Source organism: Aspergillus pseudonomiae, assembly GCF_009193645.1.
Source record: "Aspergillus pseudonomiae strain CBS 119388 unplaced genomic scaffold BDV37scaffold_51, whole genome shotgun sequence".
Taxonomy (NCBI): domain Eukaryota; kingdom Fungi; phylum Ascomycota; class Eurotiomycetes; order Eurotiales; family Aspergillaceae; genus Aspergillus; species Aspergillus pseudonomiae.
Genome location: NW_022476043.1, coordinates 137,786 through 164,138, shown reverse-complemented (window position 1 = coordinate 164,138; position 26,353 = coordinate 137,786). Strand labels below are relative to the sequence as shown.

General features: G+C 47.0%; 9 protein-coding genes and 1 non-coding gene across 10 annotated transcripts; 5 read left to right on the top strand and 5 right to left on the bottom strand.

Moving 5' to 3' along the window:
* The first annotated feature begins 69 nt into the window (after positions 1-69).
* Positions 70-1,579, top strand: BDV37DRAFT_252559 (uncharacterized protein). The gene is made up of 3 exons (XM_032082445.1): positions 70-211; positions 259-756; positions 825-1,579. Exons 1-3 carry the CDS (start codon positions 96-98, stop codon positions 1,480-1,482), a joined length of 1,272 nt encoding a protein of 423 aa, XP_031939763.1. The 5' UTR covers positions 70-95; the 3' UTR covers positions 1,483-1,579.
* A 117-nt stretch (positions 1,580-1,696) lies between these two features.
* On the bottom strand, positions 1,697-2,278 carry BDV37DRAFT_284754 (uncharacterized protein; the record flags this gene model as incomplete). The annotated part of the gene is made up of 1 exon (XM_032087570.1): positions 1,697-2,278. One exon carries the CDS (start codon positions 2,276-2,278, stop codon positions 1,697-1,699), a length of 582 nt encoding a protein of 193 aa, XP_031939762.1.
* A 971-nt stretch (positions 2,279-3,249) lies between these two features.
* On the bottom strand, positions 3,250-3,870 carry BDV37DRAFT_272901 (uncharacterized protein; the record flags this gene model as incomplete). Its single annotated transcript, XM_032084972.1, has 3 exons — positions 3,250-3,434; positions 3,491-3,646; positions 3,678-3,870. 3 exons carry the CDS (start codon positions 3,868-3,870, stop codon positions 3,250-3,252), a joined length of 534 nt encoding a protein of 177 aa, XP_031939761.1.
* A 1,268-nt stretch (positions 3,871-5,138) lies between these two features.
* On the bottom strand, positions 5,139-6,649 carry BDV37DRAFT_252556 (alpha/beta fold hydrolase; the record flags this gene model as incomplete). Its single annotated transcript, XM_032082444.1, has 3 exons — positions 5,993-6,649; positions 5,754-5,888; positions 5,139-5,699 (listed from the first exon to the last, which is right to left on the bottom strand). Coding segments are annotated over exons 1-2 (662 nt in total), but the record flags the coding sequence as incomplete, so codon positions are not given.
* Positions 6,650-7,082: 433 nt separating this feature from the next.
* BDV37DRAFT_t149 lies at positions 7,083-7,185 on the top strand. The gene has a single exon. It is a non-coding gene; the product is annotated as a tRNA-Phe (tRNA).
* A 713-nt stretch (positions 7,186-7,898) lies between these two features.
* On the bottom strand, positions 7,899-10,213 carry BDV37DRAFT_160691 (methionine--tRNA ligase MES1). Its single transcript, XM_032079155.1, has 2 exons — positions 9,864-10,213; positions 7,899-9,784 (listed from the first exon to the last, which is right to left on the bottom strand). Exons 1-2 carry the CDS (start codon positions 10,042-10,044, stop codon positions 8,082-8,084), a joined length of 1,884 nt encoding a protein of 627 aa, XP_031939759.1. The 5' UTR covers positions 10,045-10,213; the 3' UTR covers positions 7,899-8,081.
* A 2,953-nt stretch (positions 10,214-13,166) lies between these two features.
* Positions 13,167-14,270, bottom strand: BDV37DRAFT_295432 (uncharacterized protein; the record flags this gene model as incomplete). The annotated part of the gene is made up of 1 exon (XM_032089882.1): positions 13,167-14,270. The coding sequence occupies one exon, from the start codon at positions 14,268-14,270 to the stop codon at positions 13,167-13,169; it is 1,104 nt and encodes a 367-aa protein (XP_031939758.1).
* Positions 14,271-14,715: 445 nt separating this feature from the next.
* BDV37DRAFT_284749 (uncharacterized protein) lies at positions 14,716-15,027 on the top strand (the record flags this gene model as incomplete). Its single annotated transcript, XM_032087569.1, has 1 exon — positions 14,716-15,027. One exon carries the CDS (start codon positions 14,716-14,718, stop codon positions 15,025-15,027), a length of 312 nt encoding a protein of 103 aa, XP_031939757.1.
* Positions 15,028-22,171: 7,144 nt separating this feature from the next.
* BDV37DRAFT_284748 (DUF3716 domain-containing protein) lies at positions 22,172-23,295 on the top strand (the record flags this gene model as incomplete). The annotated part of the gene is made up of 3 exons (XM_032087568.1): positions 22,172-22,283; positions 22,329-22,674; positions 22,737-23,295. The coding sequence occupies 3 exons, from the start codon at positions 22,172-22,174 to the stop codon at positions 23,293-23,295; spliced, it is 1,017 nt and encodes a 338-aa protein (XP_031939756.1).
* Positions 23,296-24,279: 984 nt separating this feature from the next.
* Positions 24,280-25,395, top strand: BDV37DRAFT_272897 (putative calcium/calmodulin dependent protein kinase; the record flags this gene model as incomplete). The annotated part of the gene is made up of 6 exons (XM_032084971.1): positions 24,280-24,395; positions 24,447-24,718; positions 24,772-24,827; positions 24,859-24,900; positions 24,931-24,999; positions 25,051-25,395. 6 exons carry the CDS (start codon positions 24,280-24,282, stop codon positions 25,393-25,395), a joined length of 900 nt encoding a protein of 299 aa, XP_031939755.1.
* Between the last annotated feature and the right edge of the window lie 958 nt (positions 25,396-26,353).

The following is a 26,353-nucleotide window of genomic DNA, read 5'->3' as shown; positions in this document are numbered from 1 at the left end:
GCTTAGCCCTATGTTTATTAAATATGGTGAGTCACAGTCATCCTACATAAACAAACCAACTTTACTTTCTATCTGTATCATCTGCAACCTGGACAATGGCTGAGAACATGACAGCATCTAATCAAGAACAAGACATCAATCCTTGGTCCGTTGAGGGCGCCCGGGATGAGAACGGCGACGTTGTCTCGATTGACTACGAAGCTATTTCCCGGTATGTTTACCGCAAACGCATTGTTGGCAACATACTAACCACCGCAGTAAATGGAACACATCCATTATAGACCAGAAGCTCCTCGAGCGTTTCGAGCAGGTCACTGGACATAAGCCGCACCGTTGGCTCCGACGCGGCCTGTTCTTCAGCCACCGAGACTTCGACCGGATCCTGAACCTATACGAACGCGGCGAGCCCTTCTTCCTCTACACCGGTCGTGGTCCAAGCATCGGTAGTCTACACCTGGGACACACGATCCCTCTGCAATTCACCAAGTGGCTTCAAGACGTCTTCGACGTACCCCTGGTATTCATGCTCACGGACGACGAGAAAGCCCTATTCAAAGACAGTCTCACTTTCGAAGAAACAATGGAATACTCCAAAGAGAATGCTCGAGACATCATCGCCATCGGGTTTGACAAGAAGAAGACCTTTATCTACAGCGATCTCAAATACTTCAGCAACCACTTTCTGATGAACGCATGGGAGTTCTCGAAGCTCGTGACTTTCAACCAAGTCCGAGGCGCATTCGGCTTCAATGAAAGGTATTATAGCATACTAGACCTACCTATCTATGTTGAAGCTGAACTCAGCTAACTGTGAACTAAAACAGTACCAACATCGGCCGTATCTTCTTCCCCTCGGTTCAATGCGTAGCCGCCTTCGCAACATCCTACCCAGAAATCTGGACGGATGACCCACAACCGACCCGCACCCAGTCCATCGCCAACATCCCCTGCCTGATCCCCATGGGCATCGACCAGGACCCCTACTTCCGTTTGCTGCGGGATAACGCGCATAAGATGCGCTTCCCGTCGCCTAAGCCGGCGCTCATCCATTCCAAATTCCTCACTGCGCTGCAGGGTCCAGGGGGGAAGATGTCCTCGTCGAACCCTAATTCCGCTATCTTCATGTCTGATACGCCGAAACAGATCAAAACGAAGATTAACAAGTATGCGTTCAGTGGCGGGCAGGTTAGCGTAGAAGATCATCGTCGTCTTGGGGGAAATCCGGATGTGGATGTTTCGTATATCTATCTGACGTATTTTGAGGAGGACGACGCGAAGCTCGAGGAGGTTTATAAGAGCTATAAGAGCGGTGAGCTCTTGACGGGTGAGTTGAAGAAGATGGCCATCGAGGCTTTGCAGGAGTATGTACGTCACTTTCAAGAGAGGAGAGGGCTGGTTAGTGATGAGGTTCTGGACGAGTATATGCGGCCAAGGAAGTTGGTTTGGGAGGGAAATCAGAATCCTGTTAAGGAGAATCTCTGACTGTATGATTGGGGATTGGATTCTTCCAGGGGGATTGAAAGTCGACTGCTGTCTACCAACGCTGTCCAGCTGCAGCTCAGAAATGCCGGTAGTCTCCGTATACAGACTGAGTTTATAGAATTTACATTACATCCATCATCCAACAATTTCCTGTAAGACTAAAAGTACAACAATAGACACATCCACATCCACATCCACACACGCACACAATCACTCACCTAACAACCGCACTCCCCGTCCCCTCCCTAACAGCCCTCCCAGCATCAACTTCCTCCTCCCTCTCAGAACCACCATCAAAATCCCCATCCGGCTCCGTAGGCGACCGCCCAACCCTCTCCCCAAGCATCCACTTATGCTCCTCCTTCCTCCCCAACTCCCTCACCTCCCCACCATCCCCAGCAGCAGCAGCAGCAGCAGCAGAAGCAGAAGCAGGATACCCCGGCCCCAACGCACTCCCCACAGGCCCAGCATGGGCCCCCGCCTGTCCACGAGCACGGGCATTCTTCCCCTCAACGTTTGCCGCGATACTCCCCTCATTAGGCTGCTGCTCTGCGCCGTATTGCCTGTCCACGTCGGCCGCAAAGTGGAGGTCGCGCTGTTGCTGTTTGCGGGTTTGGTTGAGCGCGGAGAGGGCATCACTATTTGAGGGCCTGGATTGCGGACCACGGGTTATGGTTGGTACATTATCGCCGTGGTGGCGGGCGCGTTGTTTGTGTTGTTCCAGGGGGGTCTGCGAGATGGGGTTTTGGGGTTGGGTGTAGGTTGTGCTTTTAGGGGGTTGGGATTGGGTGGACATCTTGACTCCTTGAGGGGAGTGGTGTTTTGTGGGTTGATAAAGCTAAAGTATGTATGTATATGTATGTATATATGTATGTAAATTAATATTATATTAGACTTGTCAGTGTAGAGTGGAGAATTGGTTATATCAGGGCTTGATGTGCATGTGACGTCACGGGTAGATAGCTGGATTTTTGATACATAGATTAAATTAGGGCTTCGTGTTGGTACTCCGGAGTACGTAGCGTCAAAACAAGGTGGAGCAATGTGGTAAAAGCTTATTTGCATTAAGAGTTTTTAGTTTGAAACTAGTTAATAGCTACTTTCATTGATTAATTGTTCTATTGTAGTAGTTCTAGGTCAGGAGCTACCCTATGTATACTACCTAACTGATTAACCTCTTGGAAGTAGGTAATTGTGAGCCCTTCTGCGTTTGCCTGAGTGAAATAAGACTCGATTAAAAGAATCAGATTGTCTATCTTGAAATACGAAGTTCTGTATCACAAAGCATATTGAGCAACATTCCTTGCTCGTGTTCCCCGCTGTGGGAGACTGCAAGGTCAGAGGAAACGAGATTTGGAACCTGCAGTACTGTTTAAGATCGACGTGTTACCACTCTGAGAGGGCTGGATCAGCGATCACAGAATGTTTGAGCTAAAACTTCCTAAAGGTGCTGTGTTAAACAATGCCATGTTACAGGTACCGGTGGGACAAAAGCTAGCAGCTACAGTGGAAAGAGGAGTAACGATGCCTAATCTTTGGCCGCCAACATTCAGCTATATGCGCCACATTTCTGTAGTTTACACTAATCTGACTAAATGTAATCTATCTCTGTGGAGTCGATCACATTTTCCTTGAGCTTCTTGGGCTAGTGGGCCTTTAGGTCGTCCTGAGTGATCGAATCGGCATTCTATACTAGTGTCCAAATAGTCAAAGAACAGGATGGCAGAATACAGGCATACATTCATCACAATAAAACTATTACTTAACTTATACAACTTCCCTTAGGACTCTTTTCAGGTTATCCATCGTCAATACCCGCACTTGAATATTTTCATTCATAACCAGGTCCGCTAGACGGCCGCTGTGCTTTCGTAGGTCCGTCGCCAACTGCTCTTTGGACAGTGCCTGTGTCGTCTCAGGGACCCCATACCGCAGGATCCAGATCTTCTTGTCTTACAATGATCAGTCAGTGCCAGACTCCGTCATAAGTACGGGATTTTAATCTTACCACTCTGTAAACTTAACTCCCACTCCCATCGATGGATATCATCGGCATTGGTGAAGCGGTTCCAATCCCCTGGGGCGGCCAGGATGATGACTTTTGGTACAGACAAGAAAATGTCGGAAATCCGTCGCACGACTTGATCGGGGGCCCGTGTTCCGTCTCATTTCCCATTGATCCAACCAGACTCGACGCTTGGCTTCCTCCATCATCTCTGCAACAAGGCGCGCCATAACGCGCCCACGCTCGGACATCCCATCTGGCGAGGTCCACCGGTAGAAGATAATACAGTCATATGCATGAGAAATGAGCTGGTGGGACGCGACTGTGGCTTCACTAGGCTCCCAGGGGCTGTGGAGAGAACATGATTCCGCTCGTTCAATCATAGTGTATACTGTGTCACCGTCCAATATATTGAGAATCGCTCTCAACGGCGGAATGAGCCGGTCATTAATTGCCCCTGAGCCTGTGTGCTTGCTTTTCTTCGGACATCTTCATGGAGATTGCTAAACACTGGCCAAATAAATAAGTACGGAACTTGGAGCTTTATGTCCACTAGGATCGCTTGGAACGAACTTTGTCCCATCTGTGGCAGGCCCGTACTCAGAGTTCAGAGGAGGTTATAGTTCATGATGGTCACTAAAAAGGAATGATCTCGCGTGCTACTCAATCGGCCAAGCCTGATCGATCGTCAAGCCCAGCTGCGCCACATACACATCCTACTACTACGTATGTGCAAGCCTGACTCGCTGATGCACAATCTTCAGCTCAGCATTGACTCACGATCTTTAAGCGAACCGCTCCACGGGGATCAATCCGATCTTTCCCCAAGTAGATCCACTGCCGATCTGTTGACTCGTCACCAATTGGGGCTGGGCTCCACTTCAGCTTATGTTTTCAAAGAGCAAGCTAGTACGGAGTACTAGTAGGATGCATACAAGGGATAGAGAATTTCCAGAATTTAACTACTAAAAACTCTGTTAGTTGGAAGGTAGTTAGCTAGTTTCCTTTGCATTCAGCTAACGGGGGTTTTTCCTACACACCGACTCTTTGCCATCCCAGTTTCATTAAAAGAAAATGTAATATCAAACTAGGCTTTCAAAGTGGAGTCGAACTAGCTATTAGAGAGAACTCGCTTAACTACTTCTTCAATTAATATACTTTATAAGAATTCTCTCTAAGAAAGCTAATAGATCCAATAGGACCAAGCCGCTTAATTAATTACTAGCTTCAAAACTCCATCCAAGACCAATTCTAAATCTCCTAAAAGGCGGGAAAAATGCCATATATCTTATAAGATGTGACATTTTGAACCCACCACCAATACTCACCTTAATGCGATTGCCATACTCTAATCAGAGAGTGTGCTTTAGCGGTTATTATTCTATGAGTGGCGTCTCTGTTATATTCTCAAATCAGTACGAAATGAACAACTCCTGATCGGTAAGGATTGATACAGATACGGGGTGCGACTGCTATCTGCCAAATCCCCCGGATAGCTCTTTGTGCTCCCATCAATCTCGATCCTTATACTTGATCTAGGATATGGATCTGGGTATTAGCTCTAGAGGCCTTATAATAATACTATTGCTAGTAAGTATATATGGGTTTTATTGGGAGGAGTTATAAGTTATTTATAAAGGTATCTGGGACAGTACAGTAAAGCTAAATATCTAGAGTTCTGAGAGACAGGCAAAAGTATATATGAAGACTTGAAAAACAGACCACTAGGCCTGAAAAGCATGCTAGAATATAAGACTCTGGCTTGGTACCTTCCACATCTTAGAAACATGACATGAAGGCCAAACGTGCACATACGAAGCTCCCTATCTCATAAAATCCCAGAAAAGAGGAGAGAAAGAAGGCCATACTATACAACAACACCAACCCATACCCCCTAGCTCCTCACACCCTCAAAAAACTCCCCAAGCATCCGATTAACTTCCTCCCTCGCCTCCAACTGAACCCAATGCCCCGTCGTCAACACCCTCCTTACCACCAAATCGCCAGCGCAGACAGCCCTCATCCCCTCCTCCAGACCGGGCATCTCCAGGCTTGACTTCCTCGGACAAACCAAGAGAACCGGCATAGACAGTGAAGGGGTAATACGGGCCTGTTCTTCGTCTTCCACGTTGATATTCGAGACCAGAGCCCGGTACCAATTCAGTGCTGAGGCGTGGTGACCGACTAGGAGTTTTTGGTGGGTTTTAAATTCCTGGACTTTTTGTTAGTTTTATTTTTGGGGGTTTGGATTCTTGTGGGAACGAACTTCTTCAGTGATGTAGGGAGCTAATGGGGCTCGATGGTCGGATAGAAGCCATTCTTCTATTGTCCCAGTTGGGCAAAGGTGTGAGGTCCATAGTGAGGGATTGTGGGGGTAGAAGAGGGTGAAGAATGAGTCGGCCTGTATCAACTATTTGTTAGCTCATATCCTCCCCATTCTCGTGGGTTAATACCATCCCAGTCTCCATAGACATAGGACTAGGATTAGAAGAAAAGAAAACATACAAACCGATCCAGCAACTCCCCACTGCCCTCCATAGCAAAAAAGCCTACATACCCAAACCTCTCAAACCCCAAGATATCCCTCGTAACTTTATTCACAGTATCCAAATCAAATCTCACCCCGGGGCTCATATACGGCACATCCAAAAAGACACACGACAGCAATCTCTCTGGGAAGTAGTCCGCCAATCGAGACAGAAGCGTGCACCCCGTGTCATGTCCCACGGCATGGACTTTGTCGACCCCCTCAGCGTCCAGGATGGAGATTATCTCCGCGGCCATGGACTTGGTTTTGTACGCGGTGATGTCGCATGGTTTGCTGGTGGCCCCATAGCCGAGGAGGTCCGGGGCGATGATGCCATAACCGAGGGATGAGAGGTAGGGGATTTGGTGACGCCAGTCGTAGGATGTTGAGGGGAAGCCGTGAAGGAGGAGGATTGTTGGTTTGGGTGCGTGTCCTTGAAGGGATGGGGGGTGGTGGGAGTAGCTGTAGGTGTGTTGGGTTTCCTGGGGGGTGTGGGTTTTTGTCCTCATCTTCTTTATTTTTCTTGGAATATTTGTAGTGCTAGCTTGTTCTTTGGGTTGTGTGTTGTATGTTGGTTGAAGGTATGAATGGTTCTAATTCAGGGTGTTGCTGGATCTATATAAATAGGGTTTCAAGTGTCAGCGGAGAGTTTCGGAGACTTGGCGTTGTGCTTATGGTAGGAGAATGTGTTGTGATTGGGCTTTGAGTGCTAGTTCAGTGGGACATGCTTTTGCTGTTGGTCTTCTGCAGCTAACTATGGGAAAACTGGTTAGCTAATACTTTCAGTCAACCAGAGGCATCTAAAACGCATATGGAAGTGAAAGGAACGGACCAAGATCTGGAATGCGTGCTAGGTCTGTTTCATACCTTGTCGTATCTTAGACACTTGCCATAGAGACCCACAGGCGTAGCATCTAGGCTATGCCGGTCTGCTATTTGCCCCAGGGATATCTTATATAATAGTACTAGCTAGCAGTTGTGAAGTGTCCCTGGAGATAAAATTAGGGCTAGTATATAAGTATGATCTTGCTTTCCTAGTTTCCTATTTTGTATCATTCTTCAACAATTGGGGTGATAGCTCAGTTGGGAGAGCGCACGACTGAAGTTTCAACTTCACCTCTAACACCACCTGGTGATCGTGAGGTCGCTGGTTCGATCCCGGCTCGCCCCATATTTTTTTGCTTTTCTGCCCTACTATCTAGGTCATATTTGTCTCTTTTCTTTTTACCGTTCGTTATTTTGTACGTACAATGGAAATCGATTGGTACCTAGCCAAGCTCTTCGTGAGCTGACTCTAACCCGTAGTACAGGTGGACCCTGCCCCAGGCTGGACGAGCTGCCCGAGCAGCACCGCCAAATCGTCCTTTCAACCTTCACATACATCCTCACTACTCAATAATGTCCCATTTTTGCATTGAAACTGTCGTTGCGAGCTGATGGCACGGAACACGGATAGGACAGGACGCGGGACATACAAGATGAAAATACGGGACAGGCATGCTTACGTGGGACAGAGGAACGCGAGGGACATAGCTGGACATAGAGACGGAAGAAGGCCAGCGTGGCAGCGAGAGGGTCGGTAAAGCAAAGGGAAACGTGGGGCAATTGGCAAGGTTGAGTCGGTTTCAGCGGGTTGAGGAGCATGTCCTGTATATAGAATCCGTGGTCAGGCAATCGGCCTCGGCACCCCGGGAAGAGCATTAGAAGAGACCGTATTCGCGTATAATGCAATAATCAGTATCTAACCTGTGTACGCCAGCAATCCGGGCTTGAATATCAAGGTGATAGGCATCTTGGAGACTAAAGAATCTCCAAGATAGTGTCAGTTGATTGATAGTATGCTCTCCGTGGTATCATCTCTAACTACACTTTCCAGGACGTTGAAGTCGCCGGACATATGAATATTGTATAAAATAATAAAAAAAAAATCACATCAAATCCTTCAAATAAATAGGCTCTAGGTGATCATATCAATCATGTCTACCACATCGCTGGTGGCATCCTTCTAGACGTACAGCGCGACATCATCTAGTATAGAATGTCGCGCGTGACCGTATGGTTATTGGTCTACTGTTGAATGTTCAATTTCTCCGCGGACTGAGAGATCTCGGACACTCCATCGGCGGTGGCGGCAGCAGCCTCCTTCTCCTTCTGCTCCTTCTTCTTCTCCTTCTTGGCCAATTTCTCGGCCTTCTTAGCGGCCTTCTTCTTGGCCTCTTCCTCCTTGACCTTCTTGGCCTCCTCGTCACCGAACATGTCACGCCACTCGTTGGCCTTCTCGGGCTTGATGTTGCTGAACAGGAACTTGGCCTTGCCAATCTCGTGGTTGGGCTTCACGGTGTCGGCGTTCCAACGATCCGGGATCAGGATAGCCTCAGTACGGAGGATCTCGTTGATGCTGGCGGCGGTTTCGGGCATGTAGGGGGCGAGGAGGGCGGACAGGAGGTGGATGAGGTTGAGGGCAAGGCCGATGACAGCGGCGCACTTGACCGGCTCGTTCTCGGCGAGCTTGTTATCGAGGCTGTTGGATTGGAGGAACAGGTTACCCTTCTGGGAGATGGTGAGGACGGTGTCAATGGCAGCGCGGATCTTCACGGCATCGAGTTGCTGGATGTATTGGGTGAGAAGTTCATTGATTTCCTCCTTCCAAGCGTCAAAGGCAGGGTCAGAATAGGTGGTGTAGTCGGGCACAATGTTGTCGTAGTTCTTAGAGTTGACGAACTTCACGACACGGCTGACGAAGTTACCCAGGTTCTTGAGGAGAATGTTGTTGTTGGAGCTAATGAAGAGGTCCCAGTTGAACTCGCTGTCACCAGTTTCGGGACGGTGAGAGAGCAGGTAGTAACGCCATACGTCAGCAGGGATGCCAGTCTTCTTGGCTGAGTCTCCGAACACACCGATGCCGCGAGACTTGGAGAACTTGCCACCCTCATAAGTCAGGTATTCGGTGGTAGAGAGGTGGTGGACCTTGAGCCACTTCTCCCGAGTACCGATTTCAGTACCGGGGAACATGACGGAGTGGTAGGCAACGTTGTCCTTTCCAATGAACTGGTAAAGCTCGACATCCTCCGGGTTGCGCCACCACTTCTCCCACTGGTCGGTGTAGTTTGCGGTAATGGACACATAACCAATGCAAGCGTCAAACCAAGAGTAGATAACCTTCTCCTCGTAGCCTGGCAGAGGCACCTGAGTACCCCACTTAATATCTCTAGTAATGCTGCGCTCTTGCAATCCCTTCGTCAACCAGGATGAGGTGATATCCTTTCCGTTCTGAGACCATCCTCCCTTTGTCGAAGACTCGTTGAAGAATGCCTGGATCTCGGGCTGTAACTTGTCCAACTTCAGGAAGATATGTTTCGTATCCCTCTTCACGGGGGTGGCCCCATCGAGCTTGCAGCGAGGCTTGATAAGATCCAATGGGTCCAAAAGCTGACCGCAGAGGTCGCATTGATCACCATAAGCATCGATATACTTGCAGTGTGGGCATTCACCCTGGATAAAGCGGTCTGCCAAGAACGACTTGTGCTCCTCACAGTATAATTGAGTTGTTACGTGCTCCGACAAGAAACCGTTATCGTGAAGCTTAAGGAAGATATCCTGAGTAATCTTAGTCTGAAGCTCGGTGGTTGTGCGGCCGAAAATATCAAAGCTGATGTTAAACCATTTGTAAACTTCGGCATGGAGGGCATAGTATTTGTCGCAAAGTTCCTTGGTGGTCATGCTCTCTTGGATGGCTCTCGCTTCGGACGTCGTGCCGTACTCATCGGTACCTGAAGGACCGGGACAGTTAGCATGAGCGCAGCAATGGAGGGGTTTGATAGTGTTCGCGGGGTTGTATAGAGGACTTACCACAGACATAAAGGGTGTTGGCACCACGACCACGACCATATCTGGCAAAGACATCAGCCGACAGGGTCGAGCCTATCAAATTGCCCAGATGAGGAACATTGTTCACGTATGGCAGAGCGCTGGTGACGAGGAAATTGCGCTTCCCGGATTCGGGGAGGATGGGTTTATTTTGTTCCGTCATGTTTCCAGCCGATCAGAGGACGTCAATGTTTCAATGGTGAGTGGGTTACGGTGTCCTCAAGGTAGTCAGGGGGGGACTGGGGTTGGCAGGAATTCGTGTGCGGGAAAGAAGATAAGCACTTTCAACATCCAAAAGTCTTTTGCCCCGCAAAGGCAGGTGACTCATGGAATTTATTCCAGGAACCCCTCGATGGCTGACTCAGCACGTTTTCTATGCGCCCTACAAATGATCAGTCTATCCCATACTCCGAAGTCGGGTTCAATGCTTGCTTTTTAGGTAATTGGAATTGTTTTGAACTTATTATAGAAGAGAATAACATTGTGTTATGTGGTTTACATGGAGCTCTAGTTAAACTCGTATCACTTCGTATTCTGCGGCCAGTCGATGTCGTCTGGGCACGAGAGATCTCCATAGCCAGCAGACTACGCTCCTGCAAAACCCCAGCAATGATAGGAGCATCATGGAGGCCCACACGGGGCAATGTGCTGCACGGTTCATGCTAAGCGTGCTATTAATTTACCCCGTAGATCAATTGACTCTGGGCCAACCTTGTTAGACTGTCAAATACCATTCTATACCGAATCCGGAACGATATTATCTCCAGCTTATGTCCGAGGTGGAATCTGATTTAATTCAGAGGAAAGTTTCGGAATCACGGGGATCTGAAGACTGTACAAAGAAAGTGGAGCGTTTCAGCCATGGGTTATTCCCAGTATTGGATGTGCTTATGTCCATTCAGGTTATCAGGATGAGGGCAAAGGATTGAGGGAGACATGTTTTACTCAATGTCGATATTTTTTTTTCCTTTGGGTAAAAATGAGGGCATAAAGTAGAGCTATGGTATTGACATGAAAAGGATAAAAGCAAAAAAGTATGTTGACGAGAGTGGGATTTGAACCCACGCCCCTTTCGAGACTGGAACCTTACTCCAGCTGAGAGATTATTAGTTATTTGTTGAATAAGATGAGATTCATAGTGGTACTAACCGCCTTAGACCGCTCGGCCATCTCGCCTTTGGTTGCTTCTCTTTTTTTTATATAAGCTATATAGATCTAAGCCATTATTAATAAAGAATTATCATTCCAACTTGATTCAATATTGACTGTCACTACCAAATTAATATGTGGACCTCTAATATCCGTAATATTTGCTCTATAGTCCATTAGCTACGGATACTATATACTGTGTGTTGTCCATTTGCTCGTTACAGTTTTCCTAGGATTGTTCACTCTTTGTGTGTTATATATATTTGAGCTGGCTACTAACTTAGCCCTAATTGACCTCAGGGGCCGACCATGAGCAATGCTTTTGCGAGTAATTACAAAGATGAGCATAAAAGGACCACTGATCTAACCAGACTTAGCTGTCTCCAGATTCCACCTCTGCAGAGGCGAAGCCATAGTCCAGATTCTCGGAATTGGGTAGGACATTGTACCACTGAAGCCTTATTCGCTGTGGGATGGTCTTGTCTTCAAGGAGAACGAGGCTTTGCAAGACCCGGAGGTTACGAATATCTATCCCCGGTGGCTTTGAGCCCGGCCGGATGCGATTATAGAGATGCTTTGCGAGCGTCAGCGCGATATCCACGTGGGTTGACTGTTGACAATGGATGTTATTAAAAAGCATTGAGAACATGTACAGGAGAGAGACCCTTACCGATGTCACAACCCCATGTCCATTCATACGATTGCCATTTGCTGCTTCGAAGAACTCAGGTTGCATTAGATCGGATTGGATGACAATGGACCATTCTTCGCCTGAAATACTCTCCTCAAGCACCTGATGAATTAGAGAAGTACGGAGTGTGGATGGAATCCCAACGGAGTCTGCGTGATGGATACAAGTTGGTAGTTGATTCTTAACAAGCAGCCAGTCACCTGTATACTGAAGCCAACGGTTCTTCGCATTCCAACTGTACGAGGGTAGGTCATCTAGCAGGCGCAAATTTCTTTCAATGGCCGGTGCCACCCAGTTGACATCTATGCCAGCACTGTAGACAGATGCCAAGGTACTCGACAGGGTTCAAAGCTGTCTTCCCCGCACCACAGGGAGGGTGGAATCAACGAAACCTCCGGAATATGCATTCTTGATGAACTGCACAAATGTTGGTTGCGGTCTGATCTCTAACCAAATGGTTTTCGAGTCAACCACTCCTATCTCCCATGCTTTATCGACCGCAGGAATAAAGCTAGCTGTCTCACGCGTGGCACGCCGCATGTAATTGGCGTTGAGGGTCCTATCATCAAACACACAGTCCTCTAACAAGCATGAAATGAATGGGACTTTAGGTGCTTTAAAGGTAGCCGCTTGGGTAAGAGCTTCATAACCATCAAGAATTGGGCCCATTTGTGTTGAGTAGAAGGCATACGACACATTGAGCTGATGGCATTTAATTCCAGCCGCCTCAACATTGCTGCGATGTGTGGGATGTCTTCTATAATGCCGCTGAGCCACATCTCTCGCCGGCCATTACGCGCAACAACCTAATACTTCGCACCATGGAGGGTTTCCTTTACCTCCGCTTCCGTTGCCCGAATCGCAAGCATGGCATGAATACCCATTTCACATTTACGTTCGGGCAATTCTGCCCGACGACCAGCTAAAAACAGAGAATCCGAGGCAGATAGCACTCCGGCAGCGTATAGGGCAGCATAATCCCCCAGACTTGCTCCCATGGCGAATTGACCAGCAGTCATCGCCATCCACAATGAGTTGCCATTTGTTGCAAGTTCTTGTCTCAGTGCCGGGCATCGGGCGTACACTTGTCGTTGCCACGCAGTAGTAGTACCTGAGTTTCATGTTCTATGTGCCGATGTGCATTTCCAATACTATGCATGTGCGATGATGGTCAAACAAAAGCATAGTCTCACTCAGATGTCTCCAAATGTATCTGCGACTTTCAGCTAGCTGAGGACCGCTTTTTGCTCTATGATTGATCCCCGGGCGTGGAGCAAGGCGGGAGTGTGTGTGTCGAGCGCCCTGTGAGCGGGAGCATCCAGATAGCCCGTTTCTCATGTGGATACATATTAGAGTTGTAACATGATCCGACTCTTGCACAACCAGGGAGTAAATAATCACTAAATATATTATCTCTCACCTGCACGAGGAGAAATAGGAGCTGGTCAGTACACAATGTGATCTTCACAGTCCGATTCGCAATCGGTCTCACAACCATGCGCGTGACGGCGGAGACTCAGCAATGCCCGGGCATCGAGGTGATCCGGCCAGCTACCGTACCAATCCAGAAACTCGGAGATGGAGTCAAATCGCGGCTTGCGCCCATACAGGATTTGACCCTCGTAGGAGTCGCCCTCAAACTCCATGAAGACCACCCGCCACCTCCAGTCCTGGATGTTGCGGGCATCCGGGGCGTCATCGTCCTCATCCTGGGTCTCCTCGTCCTCGTCCTCATCCGGACGTTGACGGCAGTACAGATAGGCACTATACCACCGGGGGTAATGGCCCACATAGCCCTCGCCGGTGACGAGGCCCGCCTTGACCTCCAGATCGCAGTCTGGGGCTGCAATGATTGAAATCTTGTTGATTAATCGCGATACCTGGTCGTCTTCGAGATTCTCCCGCAGCCGAGCGCACTCCTGGCGTACACGCTCATGGTACCGCTCGCGCTGCTCGCTCGAGTCAAGCCCCTCCGCCAGGACCTCCTCCAGCCCGGACATAACATAAAGTCCCGCTGCGAAGGGGGCCACGCCGGAGCGGCGGAAGTCCGGATCCGCCACCTCGTGCGCGTACGTCAGGAACAGACCCAGCTCGTTGCAGCGCGGGATCGACCCGGGGGGGTCCTCGCCCTCCGTGGCAGCCCACTCCTCCGCCTGCTGCTGGAACACCTCCTGCAGGGTATCCAGGTAGATCTGCCGCGCCTCATCCGTGCGCAGCCGCGCCGGATAGATCCCGTCAATGGCGAAGAGGGGGAACGCGTCCTCTGCCAGAGCGGGCACCTCCGCCAGGCGGCGGGTCCGCCGGAATCGGTTCGCCGTCCGCTCCGTGGCGGGATTGTTGCAGCCGCCGGGCTCGTCGTCGGTGTCCATCGCCCCGAAATGGCGCCACTCCGCCATCTGTTGGATCTTCTCCTGCTCGCTTGCCAGCCCGCGGGCCTCGATCTCAGCAATGCGGTCCTCGATGAACTGGCGGTTGGCGGCACCCATGCGCACCCGGAACCGATCCACGGCCTGCCGCATCGTTGCGTCCGCGTCCGAGGCCGTGGCCATTGCAGGCGGTGGGTGGGTGGTAGTCTGATCAGCCATTTGCCCGAAGTGAAGTCAAGTCCTGTACGAGTAGGACAACATTCGTGGGAGAGAAAATTAGTACCTTGGAAGGGAAGTGATCACGTGTTGCTAACCAACTCTAGGTACAGTGGCCCTTAAAATTTAGGTACTACTCTCCCTAAGTTTAGGGCCTAGTCCAGATCTACAACTACTACTATCACTACTAACCACTACCACTACTACCAATACTAAGGAATCTTAATTATATATAGACTTTCGTTTTATAATAAATTTAGTATTAAAATATTATATCTAGTATATTTTATAGATTGAGAGCGATACCAAAAAAAGTGCGTGGGTTAATGAAAAACACTGAGATACTGGTAGGAAATCTCTATTGTCAGGAACGTCAATTTAGTCCGTGGGTAATCAAGACTGCCTCTGCTGAATGATAGTAGTCTATGGATTCGATCTAGGTCTAGGGATGCAGCGAGCTAGTGTCGCCGCTCAAACGGAACCGGAGAGAAAGGATGTCCCTACTGGGTTTGCGTTGATGATGTTGTCTCAGTCGTTGGGCGGTGCTGTCTTCCTGGCAGTCGCCCAGACGGTCTTCACCAATGGCCTTGTCTCAAATCTCCAAGGGGCACTACCGGAATATGATAGCAAGAGCCTCGCCCATGTTGTTGAAGGTGCGGGAGCAACTACTCTTCGTCAAGTTGTCGGTGGTCCAAAACCTGCCGGCGGTGTTGGTAGCTTATAATATGACCGTAAGAAACACGTTTATCATCGGTGCTGTCTTTGCTAAATAGACAAGTTTCAAGAATAAACCACATAAGAAGGGCGATCGGCTTGCTCTGAAAGGTAATGAAGCTTTAAAGAATACTTAGATGCTCCTGACTAGAAGTGCGTTTGTTGATCTCTAAAACACACTTGGAAAGGTTGGGCGGAAGGCGCAGGGTTTTAATGCAGGGTCTCCAAAAGAACCAAGAAAAAAAAGGATGGAAAAGCCTTAAAATGTATGAGTATGTAATTGAGAATAATAAAACATAAATCGCACAATAGTATTGACCTTTGTAAGTTTTTTTTAAAATGATAGAAACCAGTAAATCATGTATGTTGGAATAGTTTCAAAAATAACCAATGCTGTCTGACTGCTGCTAATACTCCTGAAATGAAGCATCCCTCTGAGCCCAGTCAAAGGGGAGTTTTCCTCAGGATATAGCCCTCCAGAAGAGACAAGATGAGCATTATAATCGAGTTGGTTCGAGCTCTGCAAGACGCCCTCCAGTAGCTGGGGACCATGGCTAACATAACTTGCATCCATGGTTACAGCAGCCATAGCAGGAGTACTCCGCTGGTCTTGGTCTTGAGATGATGAAGCAGCTGCTCGGGTGGAAGCAGAAGGTGAGTACAGGTTTATCTGCTGCGTTAATTCTAGGAAAGTTAGAATAATACTTGGCTGTGAGATGGTAGAAATGTGCCGACGCTCACACCCCGCTACATGGGCTGCCCATGCTTTGACAGCTAAATTCGCCAGGGCAAGGTGCAACGGGCTCCTTGCTCTAGGCTCCTGTTGTCTGCTTAAAGGAGAAGGGAGGGATTTTGGAGACTACAGTGAGGAAACGGTTTCAAGCTCTGTATTGATATTTATAGTGACGAGAAAGCAGGAGGTCTACGGTTGAATTATAAAGCTTTTTGGTTCTACTGCTAATACACTATTCCATCACTTTTGAAATATGTACTGTGGCCAGTAATATTCCAGCTGTAATAGTAATACAGTAGATTTGGGAAGCCTACTGTGACAATATAATACTTCTTGATTTTAAAAACATACTCCCTACATCATAGATTCTTTAGACACGAAGAGAAAAATTTGACATGCCTAAAACACAGTACAAACATTGTAGATCCATTGTGTTTTCAACCCTAGGACCTAGGTATTAGTTTTGTCAATCCGTACATATGCTGGAAATCCTCTCATTGTCTTTCTAATCCCACAGGCCCCGATTAGTAGGATTGCTACTTCTAGCTAAGTTAAGCTCCATAAGAAGATCCTTTCCGACTTAGCAGAGGTATGACCCGAGTGATTTCATTCTGCGTATAGGCCTACACCAGCTAGTACCATGCAAGCAGCTATACAATCTCAATCATGGCTCTGACAATGTCTGCGACTGCTTGTGTATCATACTCCGCGGTGTGGTATAGGTCTGTGTGTACATATCTTGACTGACTTTCCAGCAAGCTTGTATGGGTCGCCTCGAGAGTCATAGATGGCCACCTTGGTGGCAGAAGCTTCCGACATAGCGCTGCGATATTAATCTTGTTAAAATTTTTGCATGGCAAATGGCTCTGACGCTCCACTATTACTTCATCTGTGCCGGTGAGTATTCTTTGGAAACACTGCATATCCTGAGCGCTATACCAGCTAAATATATTGACTTTGTCGGGGTTGTAGCCTAATTTGAGGATGTATCCTCGGATCTGCGATGGCCTCATTCCATTAGTTCGGTAGCTCTCATACAGGCGGACAAGAAATGGGCCCATATTTGCCCCAGTGTATGGAGTGGCAGCTTCAATAATCTCACTGAGCGAAATTCCATAATCTATATTTGTGCTCAGAAGTGTTTCACCATTCATTTGTCGAATCGAAACCTGCAGAGGTATGGGCGATTTTGCTCTGATTGACAGGAATTCGAAATCAATAATCCAGTTAATCCGAGGGCTTTCCAGAAAATATTCTTTAAGAAGCCTAAGCTGCCGTTCACAGTGGCTTGTGGGGGCAAGATTCCATTCGAACTGTAAATTCTCCGTGTCTCCGATTTTTCGTTCCGTACTACGGCTCGATGCCATTTGTAAGATTCCAGCTGAGTGTATATCGCAATAACGTGAGTTCGCAACTTTCAGTAGGGGACAGGTTTGGAATTCACATCTCGGTTTGTTGTCCACTAAACGCTCCCCAGACCGCAAGAGGAGAAAGAGTGAGTTACGTTTCATTAGGTTACGTCTTTTCAACTTGGCAGTCATACTTCCTTGTCTATCAGTATCAACACGAGGCTCTTCGGCACTATCATCTTCTTGGCTTTGTGGAGTGTGCTCCAGGACCAAAACTTGCCTGATCAGGTTAAATGGGATATTTGATTCGGAGATTGTTTGCTTTAACCTCAGATCTTTCTTTATGCAGATATTCAAATGGCTGCTTCCTGAACGGCGTGATCGTGAATGACACTCTTGAGCCGCGTAAGCGAATTTGGTTAACCAAGACTGATCGCTATAAACCCCAACGACAGGGGTAACTGGTGCTGTGCGCCTATAGGTAGCATGGAGAATGGTATCATAGAGCGTCCATGTTGCAGAGAAACGGCGGGGTCTCCATTTGAGGCTTTTGTTGTCACAGAGAAACAACATATCAACATCTGTAATATGTAAAACCGGTGAAGCATGAAATTTAGAGAGAACATTCATCAGGAGCTCATAATACTGCCTCTTCGTATGGTCTTGGCCATTGGCAGCGACGTGATCAATTGTCCAACCTTGGAGGAAGTACTGGTCAGGGGCAGAAAAACGTAAAGTATTGGGACCCCGCATTGATAAAGCTAAAGGAAGTAGAATTTCGACATTATCATGAAATGAGAGAATGGCACCCCATTGTGTCGGTGCGCTCGCATACGGTTCGTCGTAGTCGAATCCAACTCTCACCGGTATAACACATTCAAGCTTATCACTCGCTTTCAACAACTCTCGGCATACTATGGCAACACAGTTCTTCAAGTCTTGGTAGTAGAAACGTGTGTTTCCCTGACGCAAACTAGGGGGTATATCTTCCTGAGTAAGAGTTGTCCTAAAATCAATGCTTTCATCGCTCATTCTCGGTGACAGAGCATACAAAGTCTTGCTGATTTCAATTACAGATCGCGTCTCATATGGATAGTTCAACCCATCCTTCATGTATGACCGTGTTGTATCTCAAATGATACATTACTAAGAACGGTGGGCGATTCTGGCTCAGCTGGGTGACCTGGGTGGGAGAGTTCCTGCTCTATGCCAAGGTATTTGTAGGCATCCTCGAGTGTATGTAGACGGCCCTTCTTTCCTGATTCTATCCCGATAAATGGCACGGGGTGGTGCATTGGGTGAACTTGTACTGGTAAGCATGAAGGGTGTCAGTTTTACTGTACAGTGGACCTACTTTAATCCAGTCACTTTTGGTTATTATGCCGAGCTCGACTATCTTTCGACGCGTGAGACGAAGGTTTCCAAGCTGCTGGTGATTAGAGGACGGGGCTATAACATTCATCCGACTGTCTGGCAGGGCTTTTAGAGAACTCTCTTTGTTTAGCCATCGTCTAAGTGACCGTGGTTGGATATTGAACCTGGCCGCTGCAGTTTTGAGAGATATTGGCTTCAGTTCGCTGGTAGCTATGTCGAGCTCTGTTGTCTCTCGGTAGTAGGAGATAACTCGGAGCTTCTCTGCAGCTGTGTGCCTTCTCCTTGTACGCTTGACTCTACCGATTTGTGGCAGGGTATCCGCCCGCTGGGAATTCGTGGAGAGGGAAACCTCCGCAATGGCGTCAGGCGGGACCTCTCTTTTTGTTATAAGGCCAGGTTTGTCGGCCATGATTTAAAACGATAGATGGATACTGTTGCATAGCACCTTTCATGGATATATGCCATCTGTTGAATCTTTATGCAGGACTAACAATAAAGAGGGAGTATCAACTGTCTGTAGAGGTCTGGTAAGCATTGGTGTCACATGAGTCCTAGCCGTTTGTGTATAGGTGCCCTTCTGCTGCTGAACATTCACTTTTCCAGTGGCTCAGGAAACACTAAAAACAATATTGTTCTTTTGTACGTGTCCACATTTAGTAGCGCGTAGTTCTGCCTAGCAATCTGCATACAAGGCAACTTGGGTTTGTACATCCGAATATTATATGTCATAATCTCTAACCATGCAATAGCAGTAATCACTCTACCGAGGAAATAAGGCGCTGCTACTGATAGTACTGCACTAGCGCTTTATATGTGTTAGTTCAAGAGGACTTGGAAATACCTCTTGTCTAGTTAGTATTAGCCAAGGCTTAGTACCATATTATCTGGGTCATCGATCACAATGTTTGCAGATAAATCCACTGTGAATATATCTATGCTGAAGAAATGGATGTATACAAGGATCATGGAAAATATGAATGGTTTCCATTAATTATACACAAGTATTAACTATAACAGAAGCCAAGCATTAGTTTTAGAGATCAAGGATATTAAGAAATTATGATTTGATACAACCAGGGTGAACAACTTCTGGAACCATATAATATACCTTTTCGATATTGAATGTATAACGCTTTTGGAGAAAAAATATCAACCAATAGGCGAGATGGCCGAGCGGTCTAAGGCGGTTAGTACTACTATGAAATACCCATCTTATCAAACAAATAACTAATAATTTCTCAGCTGGAGTAAGGTTCCAGTCTCGAAAGGGGCGTGGGTTCAAATCCCACTCTCGTCAACATCTTTTTTGATTTTTTTTCTCTTTCTATCCCTACCTAGGGAGAGCAGGCTATGCGCCGACAGAAGAGATATGTTTTTGGTAATCTTCTATAATCAACAAATCTTGACTTGGTGTGTTCACCCAGGCGTTGCGCTTTGTCCACAGCCAAATCACCACCACAATTGCAGCATGTGTATGCTGGAAGCAGGCACCGTCCCGTTCAAAGAGTCACGCAAGATCCTTTTCTATGCCCATAACAACACATATAGTGATCAGCATACTCTGACATCCTCCCAAAATACCTCGAGACACTCCTTGGCTACCAAATCTGGGCTTTCCAGAATGCAACTCATCTATTACCTACGAAGCGGTAGAAGGCCATTTTCGAGGACATCCTTCTAGTGAAGTTTGTGTGCTTATAGTCGACTAAATTTACTTGAAGTTCTGGAAATTCCGGGAAAATACGGATGTAGAGAGAGCGAGGTATGATTGAATAACGCAAATGATGGGTTGGATACCAAGTACCAAGCCCCGCACGTAGATGTAGATATGAAGATTTCTCAAACACCTTATTGCATGCGTTAGTACAAATAGACTGTATGTAGCCATTGAGTATTCCAATATAAACACCACAAGTGCCATACCTGTCCTCCATGTCAAGAAGGTAGTGTGCCTTGTGTTGCATAGAATTTTACATAGCTAATAGATGATGAGGAATGAATTCCGTACGGATGAGACTTTCCGACAGGTCAGTGTAGTAGTCAATATCCTTAATTATGTAGGTACAAATATCTGATGTATGTGACGATGTTCCTGCCACTACCAAGTCTTTTCGTCTTCTGATAAGACTTCCCTATTTATGACCCTCCTCACACCGCAGCCTTGCCAACCAGGAAGATTAGCAACTTGGCCAACTACCTGCCTAAACAAATTACGATATGCATTGCTGGACCAATGTCACGAATTAATCCAGGCCATGAAGAGCAGTACGACGGTTCGTATTCTTACTTACCGCTGTCACCACACCTGGATAAAACTGAGCGGCATTCCGTTGAAGGAGGAGGCTGGAGTGTTTATCTAAATTGCACAGTCGCCTCTACTACACCAACCCTAGCAACATGGGCGGCCGAGTCGGGGGGAATATGTTTGTTTTGAAGAGCCTTGTTTCATTTACCTCTACCCTCCTATTCAAGCCTAATCTAAACGTAGGACTTAAATAACTGTGAGCAGTAGTTCAGGGACGCAGTTTTACAAGAAGTGCGGAGGAAATCAAACTGTTCTGGATGCACGAATCGGGATGCAGAGGTCAGAGGGGAAAGAGATAGGTGGTAGCTGATGGCGCCAGTACCAGTACTAGCACCAGCACCAGCAGGTTTACTTGTATCAGGTGTAGTATGCCGCTTGTGGATTGGTCAAGTCCTCGGTTGGCAGGTCTGGGGATCGTAGAGAAACTCTGGAGATGCAGTTTTAGGCTTCGAGTAAACAAATCGTTGGCGGTGGGGTATCAAAATTTCAAGTTTCGGGTTCTTTTGACGAGGAATGTGGGTACAGTAGCTCTCAATAAAGTACCCAGGTAGAAGTGATACGATCGTCGCGATATCTACACAGTGAGGCGGGTGATATGGTGGAGATTGAGTTGGAAGATCGGTTGGCATTGGACGGGGACTATGAAGAGCATCACATTGACCCGGAGACAATTTTCTGCAGCCTAAATGATGGCTCCTAATGTAGGTATTGCCATTGGAAGGACAGGTACGATCTAAAAGTGCTCAGAAGCTCGTCACTCTCATGGCCCGTATTGTGAGTGTAGAGGGATTGGTATTAACATCGATACAAGTGAACACTATACTCAGCTTCGCCTAACACAGGGGTGCTTCGAATTGGCGACTTGGCTAGGGGCGTGGTTGAGTTCGCCATCTTGTCATCTAAGATATCTGATATCTCTGAAATACAATAAAATATGCAATTGTCTTTTTGCTTTCACCCTTCTCTCTCTCAATACCTTTGTTTTGCATACTGACTCCGACCAAGCTTACATAGCTACTGAAGTAAATACCAAGCCAACATGGATCCAGTCGAGCTAGCCAAACAACTGATTTACTTGAAAAGCAGTATCGTCGTGGTATTGAAAGTCACTTGTGATGTCAAAACCAGTGTACCAGCAATTGAAGTGGAGGGCCCGTGAATCGCACTTGACCACTATCGCCTTTATTGACTGCACCGTTGCCATGGAGCCTTGGTTGTTGGCAGCCTAGGTGATGCTATTCACTCTTTCTGCCCACGCGTCTCCTTGTTGATTTCCTGATTTCTTTCCCATCCTTCCTTTCCCCTGTTGCGGTTGATATCGCTGTTCGCCATTCTCCCTCTTCTTCATTTGCCTATTATCATCCCCTCCCTGTTGATTTCTTTCACTGGAGCCATGGTTGATCTCCCGAGTGCGGCAGCGCGTATCGCTGTCAATTTCCCTGACATGGCGTTGCTCCCTATGATAGAAGCCGATCGTGAGGCTCAGGTTGAAGCCATGAAGAAGAGTGGGTGTCTGATCTCTTCTGTTACCTAGCCACTAACAGTTGCAGGGTTGAACTGGATGTCGGTGATGGATACAACAGCTGTACGCCTGTTGGATACCGTACGAAGCGGTCGTGCTTCTGGTACCACGGCCATGGTACAGCTTAACCATAAGCATCACAAAAGCGCCTATGTTTTGCATCGGAGCGGTTGCAAGTCCACTAAGCGCTGCGACAAGTGCACGGAGACAAAATCTCGTTATGAAGTATGTATTGTCTCTCCGTCCTTTCGCGGGCGTGCTCTCTACCACGGGGCCTGCTCGAATTGCGTTGCACGAGGTCGTGGAAACGATTGTTCGATTCGTAGGGCGTTTGCCAAAGCGGGCAGCCAGAATCTTGATCCAGGGAATATTGGGTAGGTTCCTATTATTATCATTATTTTTTTTTTTTACTGGACCAGCAAACTAATTGTTGTAGCGCCATTCTCAGCTTTGGCGGTCTTGTGCGCACTTCCTTTAGCGAGGCCAAGAAGCTCAAGAAGTCGGAGGCTGTTGTATTTTATGAGAGTGATGATGAGAAGATGGCGGCGAAGAACGGTGGTGAGTCTATGAAGGAGGAACCGGATGCTATCGAGTCCGTCATTCCTACTCCCAGTCATAAGGCGACCGCCCCTAGTGTTTCTCTATCTGAAGTCCTCGACGCCGTGAATCGGGTTAGCGATCGTTTAGTGCATAATACCGATGCCGTCAATCAAGTGCTACAGAGGTCCGCCAAGCTGGTAGCCTCTATTGAGTTCCTGTCATCCAACTTGCAGAAGGTTCCTGTGACTGCCTCGCCCAGGCCGACTAGCAGACAATCTGCCCTAGTCAGTGGTACGAGCAGTAATTTGGGGCCCTTCCCAACGTCGGGTAGTCTCAAATTGCGCCCTTCTAAGTTTCTGTCTGGCTTACACCGTTCCCGCACTATTGATGACTTGGATGAGGACATAGTGGTTGCAGAGAAACTTCTTGCTTCTAATCAGCAGAAGAATAAGTAGAGATGCCTTTCATGTGGTGATTACCACTCGCTTCTGTATGTGGCTTCGGTTATTTGGCTACAGATTTGTATGTAACTGTGGCAGTTTCGGAGATGGCTCTGTAGTTAATTCTATTATTTCCTGTTTGGCGGTTTTTTACCCTCCCTTTTGAGCGCCATAGAGAGTTTTGTTTAGCTATCTTTTGTAATGTGGGTGTGACCACTGCAATCGGTCCTTTGAAGCTGTAAAACCCTTATTTCAAGAAGGACCTCAATCCCCCGCTGGATACAATTTCGCTCAGATCATTAACTTAGTATCTAATTACTAGGAGTCTAGATCGTCCCAGAACGCCCAAGAAAGGTCTATGTCGCTGGTAAATAGCAACAACAATACAGTGGCCAAAGAAGACCTGGAGGGCAATGGAGTAGCAACACTATTTCTCAAATAAGGTATTACCTGAAATTCCTAAGCTTAAGGACCTATACTATCTCTATATCCTAATTGATAGAAATATACAGTTTATGAGTTATATTACACAACCTGTTACACAGCCCATATAGAAAATGTGGCAATCTTTATATAGAACATGGCGTATTAGAAGACTTATACTACGGAGTCGTGAGTGCTTTGGAAAGTCACTAGTATAATAGTATCAATATATTATAATCCTACTCACTTTATTAGATTCAAAATAAATACTACAGATAGGAGTATACTAAAAGTTATTTAGGTGCTAAGTAAGATACTGAATATTGATTAATCAGTTGGAATTCTTGATTCTTAGCTAATGCGAAACGTGATGCGCGTCTTCTCGAGCATACATTGATCCTTGAACACGCGAAGAACTTCCAAGTGTCTGCACCTCACACTCTGCCTCCAATGTTGGCACCAAGGCCTCCCGCTCCTCTAGTGAGCCGCTTTTGTAAACGCTCAGTGTATTTAAACACTTTCCAGCACGAATCAATCTCAAGATCAAAGCTTCTTTTCCATCGCACAACCAGCACTATGTCAAGGGACTCTCTGCTTTCTACACAGCATACAGGTCTGTCTGGTCGCACTTACACTATCGAACATGTTCTGAAGGAAGAAGTTTCTCCACCGCGTCAAGTCTATCGTGCCTCGTGAGCAGACACCGAACATTCCCCATGTTTACATGCTTATATCTCCTTCAGGGCGGATGGTCAGCAGTTCATATTAAAGTACATACACCCCGTCAACTTTGAAGATCTTGAAGAAGTCAATAATCTCCTACGTGGAAATGCCAGCCATGTCCGCCTTGCTGTGGACACGATCCCTGACAAGTCTATGTTTGTTTTCGAACACTTCACAGGTCATCTCTTAGCACTTGCCCAGAAGGACTTGCCCCTTGTGGTGATCAAGAGAATCCTCAAGAATGCTCCTACTGGGCTTGTTGAGCTTCATGATCAGGATATCATACACACAGGTATTTTCACTGCTGTTTTCTTAGGATATTGGACTACAACTTACTCTTTGTAGATGTAAAAGCAGACAATGTGCTTATCAATTGGCAGAATCGCAATGATGAGATTCTTGTTGACCAAGTTCAACTTGGAGATCTAGAAGATGCTAGAAGATGCAGCTCATATTCCCCCAGGGTGCGACATGGTCGGGAAACAGGCAGGAAACTAGATGTAGAGGAGCCCCGAAGCCTACGCAAGAGGGCCTGTTAACAAACCTTCAGATGTTTCCTCGTTTGCTCTTGTTGTAAGTTCCCACCTGAAATTCTACAAGCGCAGCTGGTAACGGGCTGCCTAGTGCATCTGCGCCGTCTATAAGCGCATCATTTTCGCTGCTCGAGAGGATGAGTTGGAAGAGGGTGTTGATCCCCTCGCTGTCGTGATCGGGCGCCAGATCTCTTACTTTGCAGATGAAGATGGACTCAACGGGTTCTTGAAGCATCTTGGTGACAACCCATGGGTTCGCGTTTTTGAAGTAACTCGGGACGGATTCAATCAGGAGACCCCGCGTGAGCCATTCGCGTTCTGGAATGGTGTTGATGGTGACTTTAAAAGTCTCATATGTTCCATGACACGCTTTAATCCGGGGAGAAGGATCATGGTGCGTCAGGCGTTGGAGCATAAATGGTTTGAGGGCGTTTGATCGGGAGCAGTCAAATTGTTACTCCGTTCAATGAAATATATCCATGAGCACTAATTTGGCGTCAAATATATTGATATATTGGCCTGTCCAGAATTGAATTGAGCAATTAGTTAATCAATATTTTTCAATCAGTCTTTCTGTAAGCCCTCATTTTACCTCAGTCATAATTGGCGCTCATTTAATATTCAGTAATAGAATATCGCCTATAAGGAGCTGGTTACTCTTTTAGATCTTAGATCTGGAGTAGGCCATTGGGAGAGGATGATTGCATTTTTTTAGATTGTAAAACGGTTCATAATTTTCCTATACCATTATATTTCCTATGAAGCGTTCCTCCTTTTTTTCTCTCCTTAGCATCGTACTCTAGTATATCTGGATTGTACCTGGGCTTCTCCCTGGATATTGCTCTAAGAATATCTTTGTCATTCCCATCTAATACTAGTTCCTATTGGTAGGCTGGGCTCAAAAAGACTGAGTAAATCATCCACTATTGCCTCAGACTTCGATTCCAGGTCAACAGTACCATGGGGCTACAGCAACCTTGTTCTTTCACATCGATAAGCTGAGCTAAGGACAGCATTGAATGGAGCCCGACAACCGATCTCACGAACGCGGAACGGCACCATTAAAGGGTTCTCATTATTTGCCAGTACGATGTCTGACCTACAATAGCCCATACAATCGGACGGAAAGATCCATTTTTGCTCTGTTGGTGCACCATTGTACCTTGCTATATTAGTTAACAAAGGCTGTAATCTTCTAAAGGACAGATATTACTGACATTCAAAGCCCTTTCCTCTGCCACCTTCCCACCAATTATCCACAATATGGATGATGGCCTTTGTTAGAGCCTCGTGGCATTTCTTCACCTGAGCCATAAAAGGAGGCCCAACGAGCATCGAATGGGGGCAAATGGCCGCCAACGAGTACAGATATTTCCCCGAGAGACTGATTCCGC